Genomic DNA, 21,187 nt, shown 5'->3' with positions numbered 1-21,187 from the left:
TACCGCATTTTTTTATTCTGAGTTATTCTGGACTTCATTTGGGTTGTATATCTATCGTTTGTTGACCATTTCCGCAATTATCTCTGATTGTTATTAATTTAGTTAATTGCATGCTTAATTCTTGATTAGTAGTTGATTCTGGAACGGGTCACTACATTTATGGTATCAGAGCATGCATATGATTTTGGGATATAGATTCTGTTTTGGGATTTTCGTTGACCATTTTACCATTTTCCCCATTCTATCTTGTAGCGATGGTTGACCACCTTGGTGATGAGAGTAGTCATGGGAGTGTAGGTCGTTGGGGTGACCAGGACGATCGTAGGCGTCATCGTGAACATCGTCATCGTCGTGATGGCCCTAGGCGTTTTGAGATGCACCGTTTCATTCAGATGGGGCCTAAGCCTTTAGTCGGTGGCGAGACTCCCGATGTTGCTGAGGATTGGTTAGAGTGCATGGAGAGTTGTTTCCGTGCATTCCAATGCACCGAAGAGCAGCAGATGGAGCCCCTTGGTTTTCTTCTCGAGGGCCGTGCGCGCAAGTGGTGGCGATCGACTTCTGCGCCGATAGTCCAGGCTCAGGGTAGGGTGACTTGGGCCGAATTCCGTGCAGCTTTCATGCAGCTATATTTTCCTCCAGCCCTTCGCCAGTCAAAGACGATTGAACTTCTGAATCTTAAGCAGGGTAGTATGTCTGTTGATGCATATCAGCAGAAGTTCTTCGAGTTGTTGCCCTTTGCTCCTCATATTAGTGGCAGTTCTGAGGCCAAGTATGACCATTTCCTTCAGGGTCTTAACCAGGAGATCTTTGATCGAGTCACTGTCTGCGATAATCCTACTTCTTATGATGGGTTAGTGAACCGGTGTCGCCAGGCAGAGGTCAGTCTCCAGCGTGGTAGGTCTATTCTTTCTTCTAGACCTCCGAATACTTTGAGCCCTCGATCTCAGTCTTTCAAGAAGTCTGGTTCTTCTTCTGGATCTGGATCTGGATCTCGATCTAGCGGTGTTTTTCGCTTTGTTAAGAAGAAGGTTTCTTGTGTGCATTGTGGAAAGAACCATCCATCGGAGCAGTGTCGATCAGCCGCGGGAGCTTGTTTTCAGTGCGGAGAGATGGGTCATCTTAAGAAGAATTGTCCTCAGTTGCGAGGTGGAGCAGGATCTGGTTCCGGATCTCAGACGACTGTTCAGCAGAGGATGCAGGGTCAGGCAATGGGTAGTTCAAACCTTCGACCTCGTGCCCAAGGTCAGGTATTTGCGCTGAACCAGGATCAGGCTGCAGATGAGACAGGGAGAGTCATAGCAGGTACTTTTTGTTTATGCGGTATTCCTGCTTTTGTTCTTATTGATACCGGAGCATCACATTCATTCATTTCTGCACGATTTGTTAAGCGTCATAAGTTACCGTATGTTTCTCTAGACGTCATTCTTTCCGTTTTTACTCCGATGGGTCATTCGGTGTTAGCAAAGCGTCTAGTGATGGGTTGTCCTTTAGATTTTGAGGGTAACGAATTGACTGCGAATCTTATGATCCTAGAGATGGAAGATTTTGATTGTATTCTGGGTATAGACCTGTTGACTACCTACCGAGCTACTGTGGATTGTTACCAGAAGCTTGTTCGGTTTCGTACGACTGAGAGCTCTAGTTGGTTTTTCTATGGTGAGGGAGCGCGACCTCCGATGCCAGTGGTATCTGCTCTGAAAGCCTGTCGTGCTTTAGAGTCGGGCGGGGAAGGCTACCTCATCTATGCGATTGATTCATCCACAAGTAGTGTTGGTACAGATGATATTCCAGTGGTTTGTGAATTTCCTGATGTTTTCCCAGATGAGATTCCTGGTTTTCCTCCGATTAGAGAGGTGGAATTTGGCATCGAGTTAATGCCAGGGACTACACCGATTTCTCGTGCCCCCTATCGTCTTGCTCCGTCAGAGATGAGGGAATTGAAGCAGCAATTGCAGGATCTTCTTGATAAAGGTTATATTCGTCCGAGTGTTTCACCTTGGGGAGCTCCAGTCTTGTTTGTCAAGAAAAAGGATGGATCGATGCGATTGTGTATTGATTATCGCCAGCTGAATCGTGTGACGATCAAAAACAAGTATCCATTACCTCGTATTGATGACTTGTTCGATCAGCTTCAGGGTACCTCTGTTTACTCCAAGATTGACTTGCGATCGGGTTATCATCAGATGAGAGTCAGAGATGATGATATTTCCAAGACTGCATTTCGTACTCGATATGGGCATTACGAGTTTCTAGTTATGCCATTCGGATTGACAAATGCGCCAGCGGTGTTCATGGATCTGATGAACCGAGTCTTTCGGGATTTTCTAGATCAGTTTGTTGTGTTTTTCATCGACGATATCTTGATTTATTCTCACAGTGTGGAAGAGCATACTCATCACTTGAGGATGGTGTTGCAGATTCTTCGCGAGAAGCAATTGTATGCTAAGCTGAGTAAGTGCGAGTTCTGGATTAATCGTGTAGTATTCCTTGGTCATGTGATTTCCAAGGAAGGAGTTTCTGTGGATCCTAGCAAGATTGAGGCAGTGCTGAATTGGTCACGTCCGACGACAGTGGCCGAGATCCGTAGTTTTCTAGGTCTGGCAGGGTATTATCGTCGCTTCATCGTGAATTTCTCTCAGGTAGCTAGACCATTGACGCAGCTTACTCGGAAGGATGTTCCATTTGAGTGGTCATCTGAGTGCGAAGATAGTTTCAGAGAGCTTCATCGACTTCTGACTTCTGCACCTGTTTTGGCGTTACCGTCAGGATCTGATGGTTTCCGTGTTTATACCGATGCCTCCTTTCAAGGCTTAGGGTGTGTGTTGACGCAGAATGGTCATGTGATCGCTTATGCTTCCAGACAGTTAAAATCTCACGAGGAAAAGTATCCTATTCATGATCTAGAGTTGACAGCTATTGTGTTTGCGCTGAAGATCTGGCGTCATTATTTGTACGGTGTTCAGTTTGAAATCTTTACTGACCATAAGAGTCTTAAGTATCTGTTCACTCAGGCTGAGTTGAACATGAGACAACGTCGTTGGATGGATCTACTTAAGGATTATGACTGTGTGATCAAGTACCATCCAGGTTCTGCGAATCTCACAGCCGATGCTCTTAGTCGCAAGGTGGGAGCCTCTGCACTTCAGACCAATGCTATGTCTAGTGCTGTCCAGGATTGTTGTTCGTTGGGGTTTAAGTTCAAACATCGGAAAGGTATGGAGAGCATTCGTGTTGCTACCATTTTATCTGAGCCAACTTTGTTCACTCGGATTCGAGATGCTCAGATGTCTGATCTCAAGACTCAGAGATTAGCTCGGTTAGTTGGTGGAGATAGCAATTTCCATTATCAGTCTAATGGTCTTCTGTGTTTGTCTAACCGGGTTGTAGTACCAGAGGATGATACTTTGAGGGAAGAGATCTTGTCTCAGGCTCATCGAAGCAAGTTGAGTGTTCATCCGGGAAGCAATAAGATGTATAAAGATTTGAGGAAACGATTTTGGTGGAAAGGGATGAAGCGCAGCATTTATCAGTTTGTCTCCAAGTGTCTAGTTTGTCAGCAGGTTAAGGCAGAGCACCGTCGACCGGGAGGATTATTGTTGAACTTACCTATTCCTGAATGGAAGTGGGAGCATATCACGATGGACTTCATTACTCACTTGCCATTGTCTTCGAGGAACAGTGATGCTATTTGGGTAGTGGTGGATCGACTCACCAAGTCTGCTCATTTTCTGCCATATAACCGTGATTTCACTTTCGATCGTATGGCTCGATTGTATATTCAAGAGATTGTACGTTTGCATGGAGTGCCAGTCAGTATTGTTAGTGATAGAGATCCTCGTTTTACCTCACGATTTTGGGGTAGTTTCCAGTCAGCATTGGGTACTTCAATAAGTTTGAGTACTGCTTATCATCCAGAGACCGACGGTCAGTCAGAGAGGACTATCCGTACACTTGAGGATATGTTGCGAGCTTGTGTTATGGATTTCGGAACCGCTTGGCAGGATCATTTGCCTTTGATTGAGTTCGCGTACAACAACAGCTATCATCGTAGTATTGGTATGGCACCATTTGAGGCGTTGTATGGACGACGTTGTCGTACTCCGTTATTCTGGGACGAAGTTGGGGAACGACATGTTGAGGGACCGGAGTTAGTCCAGCAGGCTATTGATAAGGTTGCAGTAATCAAGAAGCGGATTAAGACTGCTCAGGATCGACAGGCTAGTTATGCGAACACCAAGCGTCGACCTCTTCAATTTCAACCAGGTGAGAAAGTGTTTCTCCGAGTTTCGCCTTTTCGCAGGATTTTGAGATTTGGTCTCAAGGGTAAGCTATCTCCAAGATTTATTGGTCCCTTTGAGATATTGGAAAGCGTGGGAGATTTGGCTTACAGACTTGCATTGCCGCCGTACCTATCAAGTATTCATGATGTGTTCCACGTATCTTTGTTGAGACGATATGTAGCAGATGAGTCTCACATCTTACATCCCTCTGAAGTTCAACTTGATTCGGATTTGTCTTACGTGGAACGACCAGTTCGGATTCTGGATCGCAAAGACAAGGTGTTGCGGAATAAGATCATTCCTCTTGTCTTAATTCAGTGGCAGCGCAGAGGCACTGAAGAAGCCACTTGGGAGTTAGAGAGCCGTATGCGTTCAGAGCATCCAGAGCTCTTTTGAGTTGTACTGTAGTTGTACTATGGATGTATGTGTGTTTTTCCGTTGTAAACCAAACATCGGTTGTATTCAACAGTATTTTAGCTGTTTTTCGATGCTGTGATTTCGTTTCGTTCTTCTTCTAGCCTGATTTCGAGGACGAAATCTTTTTAAGTGGGGGAGAATGTAGTAGCCCGAATCCTATTTATTTAAATAAACATGATTAAGTATCTTTAATTAAGTAAATCATGTGTAATTTGGCTTTAGAGTTTGTGTGAGTAAGCCGAGGTGCAGCCAGAAAAGGAAGAGCAGCCCGGGAAGGGAAGAGCAGCCCGGGAAGGGAAGATCAGCCCGGGAAGGGAAGATCAGCCCGGGAATAGTATTTGGTTGACACGCCTGCCGGGCAGGTGTCAAGTGCATGGTAATTGTTGGACACGTTCATGCATGTAAGGTGAGGTGTCTTTGTGCATGCTGCCTAGCGACAGATGTCCGGATGCATGGGATTTGGTTGACACGTTCATGCATGTAAGGTGAGGTGTCTTTGTGCATGCTGCCTAGCGACAGATGTCCGGATGCATGGGATTTGGTTGACACGTTCATGCAGACTGAGGTCTATAAATAGGCCATGGGATTTCTCATTGTGGAGGGGGTACTGTGTGTTTAAATGCAAGTTTTAGCTCTCTAGAGCAGCCCAGAAAGGGAAGAGCAGCCCGGGAAGGGAAGATCAGCCCGGGAAGGGAAGAGCAGCCAGGAAGGGAAGATCAGCCCGGGAAGGGAAGAGCAGCCAGAAAGGGAAGAGCAGCCCGGGAAGGGAAGATTAGCCCGGGAAGGGAAGAGCAGCCCGGGACAGAGCAGCCGGGCATAGCCGACGGTCCGAGAAGGTCAGTCAGGGAGCTCAATATTGTCAGGGCTGACGACGGACTAGACCCGATTGATAGGATTTCCTGTGGACTAGGATTGCTTTACTAGAGGTACGAAAGTACTATCCGAGATATCCTGGTCGAGTATACATTCTTATATGTGTTGCATGATTATTTGCTGCATTGATATATGTCATATGATGTATGCTATTATGTCACGCTTTATGCTGCATGTTGCATTTCATCTTGAGCCGTATCTCTTTCGAGATAGCCTTTATTGTTGAGCTGTATCTCTTTCGAGATAAGCTATATCTTGTGGGGCCGCTCAGCCCTGTCTTGTGGACGCATGGACACCGAGAGTACACAGTGGCCGACGGGTCCGGAGGGCTTCGGTGATCCGGGACATTTTAGGTCCACGTCTGATCTTGTAGTGGATGCAGTGACCCAGAGGAGTACCGCGCGGCACTATCCACTTGGCGCCTCTAGACTGAGCATATTGAGATCTTTTGTGACTCCCGTTTCTTGACTACCCTGGTATCATATCATAGCATGTGCATTTCATATAGGCTTGTATACTCATGCTTTTGTACTGGGCGTTCTTATCGCTCACGTCCTCGGTTTTGTTTATCTTGGACACCCCATTCCCACGGGGCAGGCCTCAGGTTGGATGGCTCAGGAGGAGGATGATGAGGACGTTGAGTAGCCGGTTGGTTTAGTTCTTCAGTACTGTTTGTTTCGATATGGTTGTACCGCATTTTTTTATTCTGAGTTATTCTGGACTTCATTTGGGTTGTATATCTATCGTTTGTTGACCATTTCCGCAATTATCTCTGATTGTTATTAATTTAGTTAATTGCATGCTTAATTCTTGATTAGTAGTTGATTCTGGAACGGGTCACTACATCGTCTCTTCCTCCACATATCAAGGTTTTCAATAAAAGACTTTGGTATTACAACGTCTTGTAACAACCCACTTCACTTATGACTTATTAAAGCCTAACTAAAACTCTTAGTGATCCTTTTAAAATTTTTAATATTTAAGAACCCTTGGTTCACTAGGCAACAAACACAAAACCCAACGATCAAACTTGACGGCTTGAGTTGTTGTAGCATAGATTGGTCCTTGACGATTTGATATGATTCTGATAAGTTGTGGTTAGTCAAGAGAGTTTTTTCATGTTTGAAATATGCATATTTATAGTTGAAATGATCCAATAGTTGGATTCGCTTTTCAACGATCATCTGTACTAATTCTGACAGAATGGACGGTGTCACTTTCATATCATGAAATGTTCATTAATGCTCCTTGTGCTTTTGTGGTCCAATGGTCCGATTTGACTTCTTAGTCTAAATGGTTTGATCGTCTTAAGCCTTGTCTGAACAGCTTGATCTGGTTCAACGATCCAAAACTTGAAACATTTAAAAGTAACTGATCCTGAAACACCTTGATATTTTTATTTGTCAATAACCGAAATTTAAGGGTACTTGAAATATTTTAATAGAATATATTTTACAAATATACATATATATATATATATATATATATATATATATGTATATATTCAATAAAAAATATGAATATAAACATGGCATATTAATTGATAATTTTCTTATTTTTATCATATTATTTATAAACTTTTAAGAAACAATTAATCACCACTATTTTAAAACTTTTATGTTCTTTAGAACTTGGAAACTTATTCATTTAATTTTAAATTTATGATAATTATATAATTTTATTTATTGCTTGACTTAAAATTTTAAAATTATAATAAAAATTCAAACCGTTAACTTTAATCTCAAAGAAAAATTTTAATATTAGTCCTATAAGATTGTATGTTTTTTATTTTAGTCATCTAATTTATAAAAATTTGATTTTCATTCACTAACTTGAAATGTTTTTGTTGAAGACCATTAAATTCAACGAATGTTACATATTTAACACTGATACTTATGTGACAAGAATAAACTTATATTAAAAATATTAAATATATATAAATATCAAAATTTTGTATCAAATAGATCAATTTCCAAAACTAAAATTATAATTATAATTTTTCAAGAGCTCCAAACTTTGTGGCCACGCAACATGGGATTTGGGCCCCGAGGGATGTGAGCGTAGGTTAAGTAAGTGTACTCCTCCTCCCGAGAACCTCCCGTAGCAGAGCAGATAAAGAGGATTTGGGAAACGCTGAACAAACCAAAACCAAAACCGAAACCAAAGTGACGGAAATGGAGGCGGCGCTACAATCGCTGAGACTGAAGCATCTTCTCCACCTTGCTTTTTACAAACCCACCAACAGAACCCACTTACTCACTTCAAAGTTACGTCCTTTCTTTGTCCTCCGTTGCTCCTCATCTGCTTCTTCTCCGCCTTCCTCCTCCGCCGCCCTCCCTGGTGGTCGTAGCCGCAGGCAGTCCTCTTCGGCTTCTCCCACTTCCACCTCCGACAGAGATGCCATTCGTGCCATTCGTATAAAAAAGGTGTCGCTTTTTTTTTTTTTTGAAAAAAGATTACATTTTGCGTCCCAAGTCGTAGCAATTTTGGTTTTAATGTGTGGCTTTGGTATTGGTTTCTGCTGCTTCGAACTTTAGAAAGAATGGGCCCGTGACTTGGGAATGTGATCAATTGTATTTCAAATTTTGGAATAGAATTTTTTTCTTGAAACAGGGGAGGTACATGCTCTTGGTACTTAAATTGAAGTATCTGCTAAGAAATCGATGTCTTTCATTAATGATTTATTAAAAATTATTCTTTTCTTCTTATTTTCTGTGGAATGAAGCGTTTTCAGGGTTTCTCTGGAAAGTCATTCAAGTTTGTCCTTTTTAGAGCGTGTTTCATGGATAGCCAAAACTCATTCTCGGAGGAATGTTATTGAATGGGGGTATTTGGAATCTCATCAGCTTTTCTATCTTTAAATTAGTTGCCTCACCAGACTGACAGAGAAAACAGAAAATACAAGTACAGTTTTTGTCTGAACATAAGTTTGATATTTGAGACGAAATATAACTATTTGTCATTTCTATAGGTGCAAGAGCTAAGAAGCAATGGACTGGATCCATATGCTTATAAGTGGGATCGTACTCATACAGCAAAGCAGCTGCAAGAGATTTACAGGGATCTTGGAAATGGTGAGGAATCAACTGGTGAGAATGATTATGTATCAATTGCTGGTAGAATTTTGGCTCGAAGGGCTTTTGGAAAGCTTGCCTTCTTAACTTTGAGGGATGACTCGGGAACAATACAGGTTTGCCAATTGTCTTGTCGTTTGTATTTGCTCTAGTTACTTGTATAAGTATCCTCAATTTATGCCTACTCTTCTAGCTTCGAGGTGTTGATGGTGATCCTATATCCTAAAATCTAAAATTTGATACTATACAAAAGAGAAGGGAGCTGGATATCGTTTCTGTCTGTCGATGGAGTTCGTTTATAGTTTTAATTCAGTGCTTCGGGGTTCAATTTTACTTTCTTCCTCGTTAGGATGTATGAAATTTATTTTGTTAGGAAAAGAATCGTAAAATATGCTACGTAGTGTAAATACCTAAACTTTTACACTGAAGTGTGTGGGCATGAATGGTGTTTTTTATGATTTCAACACAACCATCGAATAGGTGCCAACCACTCTCTTAAACTTTGATACAATCTTTTAAAACTGGCAAAATACTCAATAAGTTATCACCTTTACGATGTTACTATAGTCATTTGATTAGAATCTTCTCAAATATTAAAACATATAGCAAAAGTAAATTGTATTACTCGATTAAATAAATTTCCATCTTTAGCACTGAATTTTGTCACGTGACTATACTGTATCGATCAACTTCATTTATTTGAAATCGAATTGATCATAAAAATAATTCTATGTGTATTCTGGTGGAGGTAAACGTAAATGGCTGTTTCTAACAGCTGAAACATTTGTATGAGTTCAATGACAAACATATACAATGAGAGTGAGATATTCCAGTTTTTCATAGATGCCCATGGAATCATTTAGTAGAGAGGACATCATCGAGTTTCATAACAGCATAAGTTGAATATGAAATGAAAATAAAATATCATATCTTTGAGTTTAATATTTCTTAATATCCAAAAAATAAAAAATAAAAACAGATTATAGGTGACAATTCGTTTTTTTTCCTGGTAAATTTATTCTTTCCCCTGAAAACATGTAAGCATAATTGCTTTCGAAGAAATCAAAGTAGTATCTCATATCTTTTTGGTCTTTCTTTCAATTCAGTTATTTTAATGACTTGGTTTTTGAAACAGCTAGCTATCACTTTCCAGTTTTCATGTTCTAGTAAAATACAATACGATAATTTACATCTTAAAACACAAAGGAAAATGACTTAAAAAATTAGAACAGAATGTTTGCAAAATTTGAATTTACTGCTCAACTGGTCAACAACTTTATTTGAACTTTTAATGTATTTATATATATGTATTGTGACAGATACCCAAAAGTCCCAGTTTTATTTTACCAATTTTGGTATATTTCATTTCTTGTCATCACAAGTTGATTAAGGACGTGAACCCTTTTGGCCTTTTAACCTAGCTTCTTCAGTTGGCATCTAAATGCGTAGATGGATCTACACAAAAAATTATGGCTTACATGTAGTAGTTATGCATATCTGTGAATCCGAGCTACTGACAGCATGTCAATCAATGCAGTGCTCCTCTATCTCGTTTCGAAGATACTGTTCAAGCACTGCAATCTCGACATCTTCTCAAATTACCTATTATATCCGTCTAGGAGAAATTGAAACTGCCAGAAAATTGTTCGACCAAATGCCCCGTAAAACTATTGTTTCATGGAACACTATAATTTCTGGATACTTTCGACACAACCAACCCATTGAAGCCCAACATTTATTTGACCAAATGCCTGAGAGAAATACTGTTTCTTGGAATGGATTAATTTCAGGGTATGTAACAAATAAGATGGTAAAAAAAGCGAGAGAAATATTTGATGTAATGCCTGACAGGGATGTCATATCCTGGACTGCCATGGTTAGAGGTTATGTAGAAGAGGGTATGGTTTCTGAAGCTGAGGCATTGTTTTGGCAAATGCCGGAGAGGAATGTTGTATCGTGGACTGTTATGTTGGGTGGGCTGATTCATGATGGTAGGATTGATGATGCTAGGAGACTTTACCATATGATGCCAGTGAAGGATGTAGTGGCTAAGACTAGTATGATAGGTGGGCTATGCTCTGAGGGTCAGTTAGACGAGGCTCGTGAGCTTTTTGATAGCATGAGGCAGAAAAACGTGGTTTCCTGGACAGCAATGATCTCAGGTTATGTAGACAATGGAAAGGTGGATATTGCTAGAAAACTCTTTGAGGTCATGCCTGAAAGGAATGACGTTACTTGGACGGCAATGCTTATGGGTTACACAAATTGTGGGAGAATTGAGGATGCATGGGAGCTTTTCGAGGCTATGCCATCTAAATCAGTTGTTGCTTGCAATGCACTGATTATCGGTTTAGGCGAGAATGGAGAGGTATCCAAAGCGAGAAAAATTTTTGACATGATGAGAGAAAAGGATGATGGGTCATGGACCGCAATGATTAAAACTTATGAACGAAAGGCTTTCGAATTGGAGGCACTTAGTCTGTTTCGTATGATGCAGAGCGAGGGGCTTAGGCCACATTTCCCTTCATTAATCAGCATTCTTTCTGTTTGTGCCAGCCTCGCCACTCTGAATCATGGTAAACAAGTGCATGCCAAGTTGTTAAGGTCCCAGCTTAACGATGATGTATATCTTTTGTCTGTTTTGATTACCATGTACATGAAATGCGGTGATCTTTTCAGCGCAAAAATTGTTTTTGATAGATTTGCAGGCAAGGATTCTGTAATGTGGAACTCTATGATTACAGGTTACGCCCAACATGGACTGGGAAATGAAGCTTTGCAGGTGTTCAGGGAAATGCTGTCACTGAGCATTGCACCTGATAATGTCACATTCATTGGAGTTCTCTCTGCTTGCAGCTACAGTGGAAAGGTAAAAGAAGGAAAGGAAATATTCAAGTCCATGAAGTCAAAATATGGGATTGAGCCAACGACAGAACATTATGCTTGCATGGTTGATCTTCTTGGAAGAGCTGGCCAATTAGAAGAGGCTATGGATTTGATTAATGACATGTCGGTATTTGCAGATGCAATTATTTGGGGTTCTTTGATGGGTGCATGTAGGAATCACATGAATTCAGATTTGGCAGAAGTTGCAGCAAAGAAACTTCTTCTACTTGAGCCCCACAATGCTGGACCTTATGTTCTCCTGTCAAATATTTATGCCTTAAAAGGTAGATGGGCAGATGTTGCCAAGTTGAGGAAAACCATGAGGTCTAGGAAGGTTACCAAGTCACCTGGTTGTAGCTGGATCGAAGTGGAAAAGGAAGTGCATATGTTCACTGGTGGAGAGAGTAAGCCTCATATTGAGCATAAGGAGATTGTTAAAATGTTGGAGAAGCTGGGTGGGATGTTAAGAGAGGCAGGATATAATCCTGATGGTTCTTTTGCTCTCCATGATGTGGATGACGAAGAGAAGGAACAAAGCTTAAGGCATCACAGTGAGAAGTTGGCTGTGGCTTATGGACTTCTGAAGTTACCTGAAGGGATGCCTATTAGAGTAATGAAAAACCTGAGGGTTTGTGGGGATTGCCATACTGCTATCAAATTAATAGCAAATCTAACTGGGCGCGAAATTATCTTGAGGGATTCAAACAGATTTCATCATTTTAAGGATGGATTATGTTCTTGCAACGATTATTGGTGACTGAATTGCCAACTCCATTGCTGCAATTGATGTGGAATTGAGGACTTGGAAGTGGAAACTCAAAGATTTGAATTGATATGTTTCTTTTCTGAAAGCAGATGAGCTTATTCTGATTTGGATAATTAGGCTTGATTTCACGAGTTAAACACAAAAGCACGTGTTTGATATTCTGGTCATTCTCTAACTAGTAAGTTTCTCCCCTTATACTGTGTCATAGAGATTCCAAAATCTGGATTCACCGACAGGGCAAAGCTAGTTCTTGTAGGGCAGTTGTTTGAGATCAGTCAGGAAATAGCTGTCTCAGACTTAAATATTCCATGATTAGGTTTTAGAACTCATGAGAAATTTACATCTATCCAAACTAACATCATATTAGTTACTGCCACATCCCCCATTTCCTTTACTTCTGTAATGAACATTTTGTTGAGATCTGTCTGTAGCTCTGATGGTGCACTATAGCCACTCAATATGATTTATTGTTTTCTGTTATTTCATATTCCCCTTTGATTTCATCTCGTTTCTTGTTTTAGTAGCTGCTTTCCTTGTTTAAAGTAGGACATACATGATTTTTTTTTATTGCAATATACTAATTATCATTATTTTTTGGTTTTAGCTCTATTGTGAAAAGGAGAGACTACTGGGTGATCAATTTGAACATTTGAAGACACTCGTTGACATAGGTGATATAGTGGGGGCAAAAGGTTCAATTAAGCGTACAGAAAAGGGTTTGTTTTCTCAATTTTTTTTTTTTTGCTTCAATCTATCTTATTATTGGGAATGATAATCTGATGGACTAAAGGGTCAAATTTTTACTTCCCTGCCTGTTAACTTCTTCCCTTGTCTAAGTCATATATGTGCTCTACATTTGCTTTATCGAATCAGAATTGCAGTTGTGGTTTGTTCGATTTGATAACAGTTGTTTGTTAGTTGGAAATAACTTAAACAGTTTCATAATGCAAAGATTCAGTTTTTGCTTGATAGCAGTTGTTTGCTATAGTGGTCTTCACATTTATTGTTAAATGAGGTCCTTAAAAGGTAGGACTGTTGGTGAGTGTTGAATGAACACATCCTACCAGAGGTCTTATGGTTTGAAATTTTGTGTTTTGGTACAACTATACATGGTTGTCTAAATTTTGTTTTCTTTCTAGCATTGAGTTTAAGAAACATAATGTTGAAATATGCATCTGATTGTTAAGAGGCCACTTTCTTCCCATCATATGGTTCGAAATCTAAAGATAGTTGCTCAAAATCTTGTACTAAAATTCTATTGTCCTTAAGAAGCAATAAACATCTTGAGGCATGAGAAATGCCTTATTGTGTTTTCTTGTGTGTCTAGCATTGTTTAGAAGTGTGTTAACCCATGAATCCTGTGATTTATCTTCTTCCTTTTGTTTGTCCCAGGTGAGTTATCTGTTTGTGTGACTTCGTTCTCAGTTCTGACAAAATCTTTGCTTCCGTTGCCTGATAAATTTCATGGCCTGGCTGACATAGATAAGCGCTATCGCCAGAGGTAAGATTTCCCCCCCTATTCTTCTCTCAACATGAAGATGCGGAGTTTGTGCATGCATTGCCAACTTGTGCTAGTTACATGTTCCCGTTCCCATGTGCTTCGTTTACCTTTACCAAAATTTCAGCATTTAGCTCTTTATATTACTCATCACTAATTGTTTCCGGGGTTTTCTTTCATTTTATTGCAGTTTTTTAGAAACTTTATCAAAGTAACGTTTTTTTAAAAATTTCATCAAACTACCGTGAAGTCTGACAGCCGAAATAAAAAAAAAAACTACCTCACTGTCCACCTCTTGTGGGGCGGGGCAAAAAAAGAGTATATTCAGATGCCAAAGATATTCTTAATTGTTTATTCTACAAGGGTGGGGCCAAAAAATGAGTCAAATTAGATATTTTTAAAAAAAAATTATAGTCCCGCCTATTGCGCAATGAAAAAAAACGTTTTTTTAAAATATTATTTCAGCAGTTATTTAATTCTTAAAGGATGAAAATAATAGAGATTTTTAACAAAAGATATGGCTCGTCATGTAGCTGGATTAAATAATTGAATTGTGATATGTGTTTTTCATTAGATTTTTAATTATATTATTTTTAACTGTTCTGCTCATGATGATTCATAATAAATATTAAAATATTTAAATCTATAAATTATTCATCCTTAGTTTTTTAAAAATATATATAATTTTTCTTTAAGAATTAGATAATTACTGAAATAATATAAAAAACAACTGTTGTTTTTTTTAAAATTATTTTTAAATGATTAACTGTTGTTTTTTGTATCTTTTGTATTTTATTGTTCTAGAAAATGAGGTTGGTGGTTTTTATTTTTGTCTTAGAAAAATCTAGTGCCCCGCCAATGGGGTAGGGTAGGGGCGGAGCAACCAAATGTTAATTCTTAAAAAACTTTTTTACAATGTCCAGACTTTTACGCAGGTGGGGTTTACGTTTTTTTTTTCTTTTTTAATATATTATTATAATCTAGAACAAAAACGATTTAAGAATTTATTAAATATTTGCCCCGCCTTTAGCAAGCAGGGCATCTATGATACTATTTTTTGCTCCTTCCCCGCAAGAGATGGGGCAGGTAGGTATAATTTTTTTTTAATTTCGCCTTCAAATTTCACGGTAAATTGATGAATTTTTACAAAACACGTTACTTTGATGAACTTATTGAAAAACTACAATAAACTGATAGAAAACCCTCATTTCTGCAAGTGAATATGTAACATGCACTCATGCAAATTTTACATTAGTATCACATTACTAAATCTCTTGCTCCACTTATCGTTGCTTCAAACACATTATTTGTGGACCGTCTAATGATTATATTACTTCTAAATTCTTTTTCAAGTTCATACCTTTTTTTTCTTATTTCAGGTATGTAGACATGATTGCAAACCCTGAGGTAGCAGTCATATTTAAAAAAAGAGCCAAGGTTAGTTTTTTATAATCATTTCTACTTCCTTTTTGTGGAAGATAAATGAGGTGCTAATTTTTTGCTTGTTTCAGTAGATCATATCTGAAATACGGAAGACAGTGGAGACTGCTGGTTTTGTTGAAGTTGAAACTCCAGTTCTTCAGGTATTTATGAATTCTCATACTGGTAAGTGCAAGTTATTCAAAATCGCAATGTCATGAATTGAGATCACAACATTCAATTATTAAACACTTGTAAAAAGGTAAGATTCATTTTAATCGGCTTTCACTTTTTATTTTTCTATTCCTTAATCTATTTTTACTTCTCTTGGCTTTCTTCCTCTCTTTTTTTTGATGGAATCTTCTTCTCCTTTTAACTTCTGGTTTCTTTCCTTTTCATTTCTTTATGGATGGATGTTTGATTTTTTCCCTTTATTCCCTCAAGTTCCTGATCTCTTTGTTCCCTTTGATACTTGACTCGTACAGCAGTGAAAATTAATAATATATCAGTTACTACTAATCAGGCCATTTCAAATTTTCATTACAAACCAAAAATTCATCTTAAGCCGAGATTAATACTTATCTCCAATACGTTGGATTAGTTATATGTGGAGTGTGAGGAGTGATGACCTCTCCATACATCTTTGAACAAGGAGAATTTTAGCCAATTCCATATTTTTGGATGCTGTGTGCGTGCGTACCTGTACTTATCTTTCTTGAAATTTATTGTTGCTGTAACTGCATTTCCTTATTTTATTTTTAGTGCATTTCTTTCACTCTTCCTGTTCTCCTGGAAAATCAATCTCATTTTGTTGATGATGCTACTTCTGCTTCAAGTAGTGGACCTCGCTGAAATTTCCCTCGAAATAATGTTTCCTTGTTTTTTAATTCTTCATTTTGTTTTCCTTTAGCTCTCCCTAAGAAACGTAGCTAAGTTTTACCATGTAAACAAATTGTATCAAGCTCCTATTCTTGTGGAAGTAATATTATTATCTGTGATTGGTTTTCTCATCCAGGGAGCAGCTGGTGGGGCTGAAGCTAGACCATTTATTACGTACCATAACTCTCTTGGTCAAGATCTATATCTGCGAATTGCAACTGAGCTCCACTTGAAGAGGATGCTGGTAAGATTCTTTATCTTATCAATACTGTGCATGGATCGTGCTTCCTTTTATTATTCAATGGCAACATGTTAATTAAGCAGCCTTTTGGAAATCCTTTGTATTTACTACCTGAATCCTGCTGCCATTTGTTTGGTGAGTTGGTTATCAGATGACTGACTGGTTTGATGGCTATTTATTGAAGTTAAAAAATTAAAAAAAATTCTTCCAATTATGTCAAATTGATTGCTCAGTAGTAAATTATTATTGGTTTTATATATTTGTCCTTTTTATTTGTACTGTCTTGGAAGGTTGTAGTTTCTTGCCAATCTTTTTTTCTGTAGTTTCTTGCCCTCCCTAATAAATCTCCCGTAACAAACTTTTCCTTGCATTTTTTTAAAATTAAAATGATGTTTATGCAGTATCCCAATTCTTCAGACACTGTATTAGAACTTGTTTGTTAATCTGGTAGACGATCACATTTATCATCAATGTCTCGATGATCTTTAATTTACGACAGGTTGGTGGATTTGAGAAAGTATACGAGATTGGCAGGATATTTAGAAATGAAGGCATTTCAACGCGTCATAATCCTGAATTTACTACGATTGAGGTAAGGAGTTCCTTTGCTTGCTTTGCTTGCTTATTTTTTCTTCATGGATATAACTTACCCATTTTGGATGTATTCTTTCACTTGCCTTCTGTCAGTGGCGTACACAATTCTTCCTTGACTTTCTTCATTCAGGTTATATCTCCATTCAAAAATGACCGTTAATTATTTGTAGTATTCTCTTGATTGTAGATGTATGAAGCATATTCAGACTATGAAAACATGATGAATATGACAGAAGATATTATCATAAGCTGTTCTTTGGCAGTTAATGGCAAACTTATCCTTGATTATCAGGTCTGCACTTTTTGTGTCTGTCCCCATTTTCTTCTTTTAACTGTACCTTGTTAACTTCCCATCTTCTACAGTTATACTACTCGTAATGTGAATAAAGCTTGAGTGAATTATGCAAACCTTCCATGTAGGGTGTAGAGATATGCTTAGAAAGACCATGGAGGAGGGAAACCATGCACAATCTTGTGAAAGAAGTGACGGGAGTTGATTTCAATGATTTCTCTGATGATCTTACTGCTGTAAAAGAAGTTGCTTTGCGGGCATTGGATGTTGATGGTGACAATAAAGTCGCAAGTACTATTGAAGCATGTCCAACCATTGGTCATGTGCTGAACGAGGTTGATCATATTCCTTTGTTTAGAAAATGATTTCCATTGGTCATGTGAAGGTGATCATATTCCTTTGTTAGAAATGATTTCAGGTTCCTGCAACATCTATGAGAAAACCAAATATATTTTTTACATGGATTTAAAATTTAGGTGTTGTCGAAGTTTCATATTCTTGGTTTTTTAAATCCGTTGATTGCTCATTATCCAGGTTTTTGAAATAGCTGTAGAGCCTCGGTTGTTGCAGCCCACTTTTGTGTTGGATTACCCGATTGAAATATCACCTTTAGCCAAACCGCACAGAAGGTACCCTACTGACGTGTAGTCTAATAAGACATAATTTTGCCGCTTCAAATCAGATTTTTTGGTGGATTCACTTGTTGCTTAGAGTTGATACTGTGCGAAGTGGGCCACTTGCATTAATAAGTTGATTGATTTTATAAGCCCAAATGGATCTGAAGCTGTTTCGAGTTTCTCTTAACACATGCAGGATATAGCAGAGACAAAAAAAATTCCCATCAAATTTTTTTCATTTCCCTGTTTAGAGTCTGATCTCTTATATTGTATGTATTTGCTACCTAAAAGTCTTACTTTTTATTTTATGTTCAGGCGTGCAGGCTTGACAGAGAGGTTTGAGCTTTTCATATGTGGCCGTGAGATGGCTAATGCATTCTCTGAACTGACTGATCCTTTGGACCAGGTAGGACGCAGGGTTTGAAAGTTTTTTTTAACTCTGCCACTTTTTGACCGAGCTACTTTCCAAGTATCTTTCCTTGTTTTTCCCTCTGGGCTTTACCCTCGGATTTATAGAAGGATCATCTTTGATATGTGTAAAAAAGAGTGAATAACTTTTTTTCTGTCGTATTTTTTATTCATCGGGTGTTCCTCTTAAAGAATGTGCAGATTACAAATCATAATCCCGAGATTTTGGGTAACTAATTTGATCTAAACTATTAACAATCCTACCAAAGATAAGATATCTTTTCAACCATGTTTAAACAAGATCTTATTTATTCTATTATAGTTACGTTTCTCAAAAATATGTTCAGAGGAATACACATGATTTGCTGTATAAATGTCTGCTTGCTTGTGAATGGTGTTCTCATTAGTCTGGTGAAAAAAGATCAATGATACATGGCCGAGAGTACAAGGCTTTGCTGTGTCTTTCTTTACTGCTGACTGTCTTTCTGCCATGATGGGACAGTGATGAATTGAAATTTGGATTTTCTCTTATGTACCTCCATTTTACTATTTTTGATACAGTTTGTTTATGATTCCTATTTTTGCTTCTTTTAAATGTGGTTGCATGGATATATCCAATCACTTCTTAAAATTTATTGCCTTTTTTTTAGTTTATTATTATTTTTTTATCTTTGCCTTTAAAAGTCTTACCTCTTTCATCTAAATCTGGTAGAACTAAGCACAGATTTCAAAGCATGGGCAGTCTGACTGGCATGTAAGTTTGCAGCTAACTATAAAAGTGTGATGATTTCAATTGTTGTAGAGGGAACGGCTGGAAGAACAGGTTAGACAGCATAATAAGAAGAAAACATTAATTTCAGACACAATTGGTAGCAAGGACATAAAGAAAAGTCTTGATGATGATGCATATGATGTGACTCTTGATGAAGATTTTTTGACAGCTCTGGAATATGGGATGCCTCCCGCGTCTGGAATGGTATAATGCTTTAATGAATTAGTCGAGGTGGTGCTTTTATAATATACATTTATTTTACAACGGGGTTACCTAAACTCATAAAGCAACAAATAGAACAGTTTCTGAAACTTTTTTTGGTGTAGCCAACACAATTGGTATTCCTTGGTGAACTTGAATGCTCAAATATTGTGTTACTTATTTGGCTTTGCATATCTATCTACTTTTTGACTAAATCTGATTGACCATCATCATCATCAGGGACTCGGCATCGACAGGCTAGTAATGCTTTTGACAAACTCGGCCAGTATACGTGATGTTATTGCTTTCCCTGTCCTCAAAACTCAGCAGTTGAGTTAGCCATCATCACCCGTATCGCGGTGACATCTCGCTTTCTCTGGAGTATCAATCTTGAGCTTCCATATCTAAGACATTATGGGTTTTTTCTGCTGATCTTGGCCCTGGCCAGCTACTCAAGGTTACATTCAGTAGTATGAGAGCGTTCGATTGAGTATTGTGCACCTGATGCAGCATTTCTTTTTGCTATCACTTGATTCTTTTTATCGACTGGCCTAATTTTTTATACAAAATAAATTTGTAACCTTGTTTGCTTTTTGCCAATGCCAGGTGTTTTGAAACTCAAAACTTACCAGTCCCGCTTACAATATTACTTTATAAATGAACAAAAAGTTGTTCCCCGCAATTTAAGGATGTCTTAATTTAAGCATCCAGTATCCAAAAATTTACTCCGACAAGAGTCGGTGATTTTCTTGTATTGTCTGAGTCCTGACCCACAGGGATGATGATTCACTTTGGTACCCTGTAATGAATCCACTTTAAAACCATAAGCAAATCAGGCATATTCTTTGCTTATGAGAACTCCAAAGTCCAAGCATGGATTAGCGATAATAATGATCATTGTGCATCCTGTGATTTTGTTAAGTAAATTTCTGATATCAGGTTGTGCCATATATTGTGAGTGATCTTGAATGAATGGGATAGAGCAACAACACTAAAGGAGACTTTGCCCTTTGCATGTGACATCGATGAAATTAAAGATTTGTCAAATTCCATCATCTTCTCTCTCTTTTTTACCTTTCGAAAAGAATGGCTTTATTGGGTTCCATAATCCCATTTGATTTCATCTAGAGCCAACCCCACCACTTGTTCATTCTCTTTCTTGTAGATAGGCATTAGGCGTGGCATGTGTCACGCTCCCATATGTTATAAGTATACAACCATGGTTATGTCCCAACTAAAACTTTATGTTGGTTGTATGATCTAATTTTTTCTATGTTTGATTCACCAAATATCCATCCTTGCTCTAATATTATAACCATTTTTTTTGTCCTACTCCTGTTAAATGTACTAATTTTCCGCATAAAATCTCAGTCTAGGATAATTTTTCCATGATTTATCATTATATAATTTGTTATTGCCGTTCAATGTGAAGTCCATGAACTAGTCTTTTGTATTTTGTCAGAGGCAGTAGATGTCGCACAAGATTTGAATTGTATCGGTGTCATGTCATTGTTACGTCAAAAAAGATAAAACTTACTCATACAAAAAACAAAAACAACGAACTAAAACTTAAATTCAACTACGTAAAGATTCAAAATCGAAAAAAGGTGTTTGAAGTAATTTTTCCTTTAATTAAACATGGCAAAACTGAAACCGGAGTTTTAACATTTGGGTGAGTGAGGTGGAACAAAACTCATTGGTCAAAAATAATCGTGCGACTAAAATCCAAGAACATGTAAACAAAATCAAGTGAAATGTTACCATGCACCTTCTAGTGGAAGTAAATCGATATGTGGCTATCCTTGTCGGTAGAACTGACATTTCTTGGTAATGCCACATCGAAGACAACTCTTGTACGACGTTGGCATTCGTGATTTAATTCTATGTTTTACTGTATTGATGACTTATTTGAATTATCCTATCCTTCAATTGACTTAATCAACAATGTACACTTGGCATGAAGGATATGT

The 21,187-nt window shown here is 38.2% G+C and overlaps 1 protein-coding gene across 4 annotated transcripts; it reads left to right on the top strand.

Annotated features, from left to right (window-relative positions):
• Window positions 1-7,599: 7,599 nt before the first annotated feature.
• On the top strand, window positions 7,600-19,840 carry LOC140823045 (lysine--tRNA ligase, chloroplastic/mitochondrial). 4 transcript variants are annotated; one of them, XM_073184132.1, is made up of 14 exons: window positions 7,611-7,996; window positions 8,542-8,760; window positions 12,901-13,012; window positions 13,689-13,797; window positions 15,174-15,231; window positions 15,309-15,377; window positions 16,229-16,336; window positions 16,833-16,925; window positions 17,115-17,219; window positions 17,348-17,554; window positions 17,754-17,848; window positions 18,152-18,242; window positions 19,047-19,220; window positions 19,458-19,840. In XM_073184132.1, exons 1-14 carry the CDS (start codon window positions 7,745-7,747, stop codon window positions 19,554-19,556), a joined length of 1,791 nt encoding a protein of 596 aa, XP_073040233.1. In that variant the 5' UTR covers window positions 7,611-7,744; the 3' UTR covers window positions 19,557-19,840. The 4 variants fall into 4 exon arrangements, 1 of the variants encoding a protein (XP_073040233.1); XR_012116115.1 differs by lacking the exons at window positions 13,689-13,797; window positions 15,174-15,231; window positions 15,309-15,377; ... (6 more) ...; window positions 19,047-19,220; window positions 19,458-19,840 and adding exons at window positions 10,182-11,220; window positions 11,389-12,474 and having other exon boundaries at window positions 7,600-7,996; XR_012116114.1 differs by lacking the exons at window positions 13,689-13,797; window positions 15,174-15,231; window positions 15,309-15,377; ... (6 more) ...; window positions 19,047-19,220; window positions 19,458-19,840 and adding an exon at window positions 10,182-12,474 and having other exon boundaries at window positions 7,600-7,996.
• Window positions 19,841-21,187: the final 1,347 nt, after the last annotated feature.

The sequence above is a fragment of the Primulina eburnea genome, chromosome 2 (genome assembly GCF_022965805.1).
Source record: "Primulina eburnea isolate SZY01 chromosome 2, ASM2296580v1, whole genome shotgun sequence".
In the NCBI taxonomy this organism is placed as follows: Eukaryota; Viridiplantae; Streptophyta; class Magnoliopsida; order Lamiales; family Gesneriaceae; genus Primulina; species Primulina eburnea.
This window is presented reverse-complemented; position numbering and strand designations above follow the sequence as displayed.

Coding starts and splice junctions, on each gene's coding strand:
- LOC140823045 (XM_073184132.1), top strand. CDS start 7,745: ATGGAGGCGGCGCTACAATCGCTGAGACTGAAGCATCTTCTCCACCTT. Junction 13,013..13,688: donor AATTAAGCGTACAGAAAAGG/GTTTGTTTTCTC, acceptor TGTTTGTCCCAG/GTGAGTTATCTGTTTGTGTG. Junction 17,849..18,151: donor TTAGCCAAACCGCACAGAAG/GTACCCTACTGA, acceptor TTTTATGTTCAG/GCGTGCAGGCTTGACAGAGA.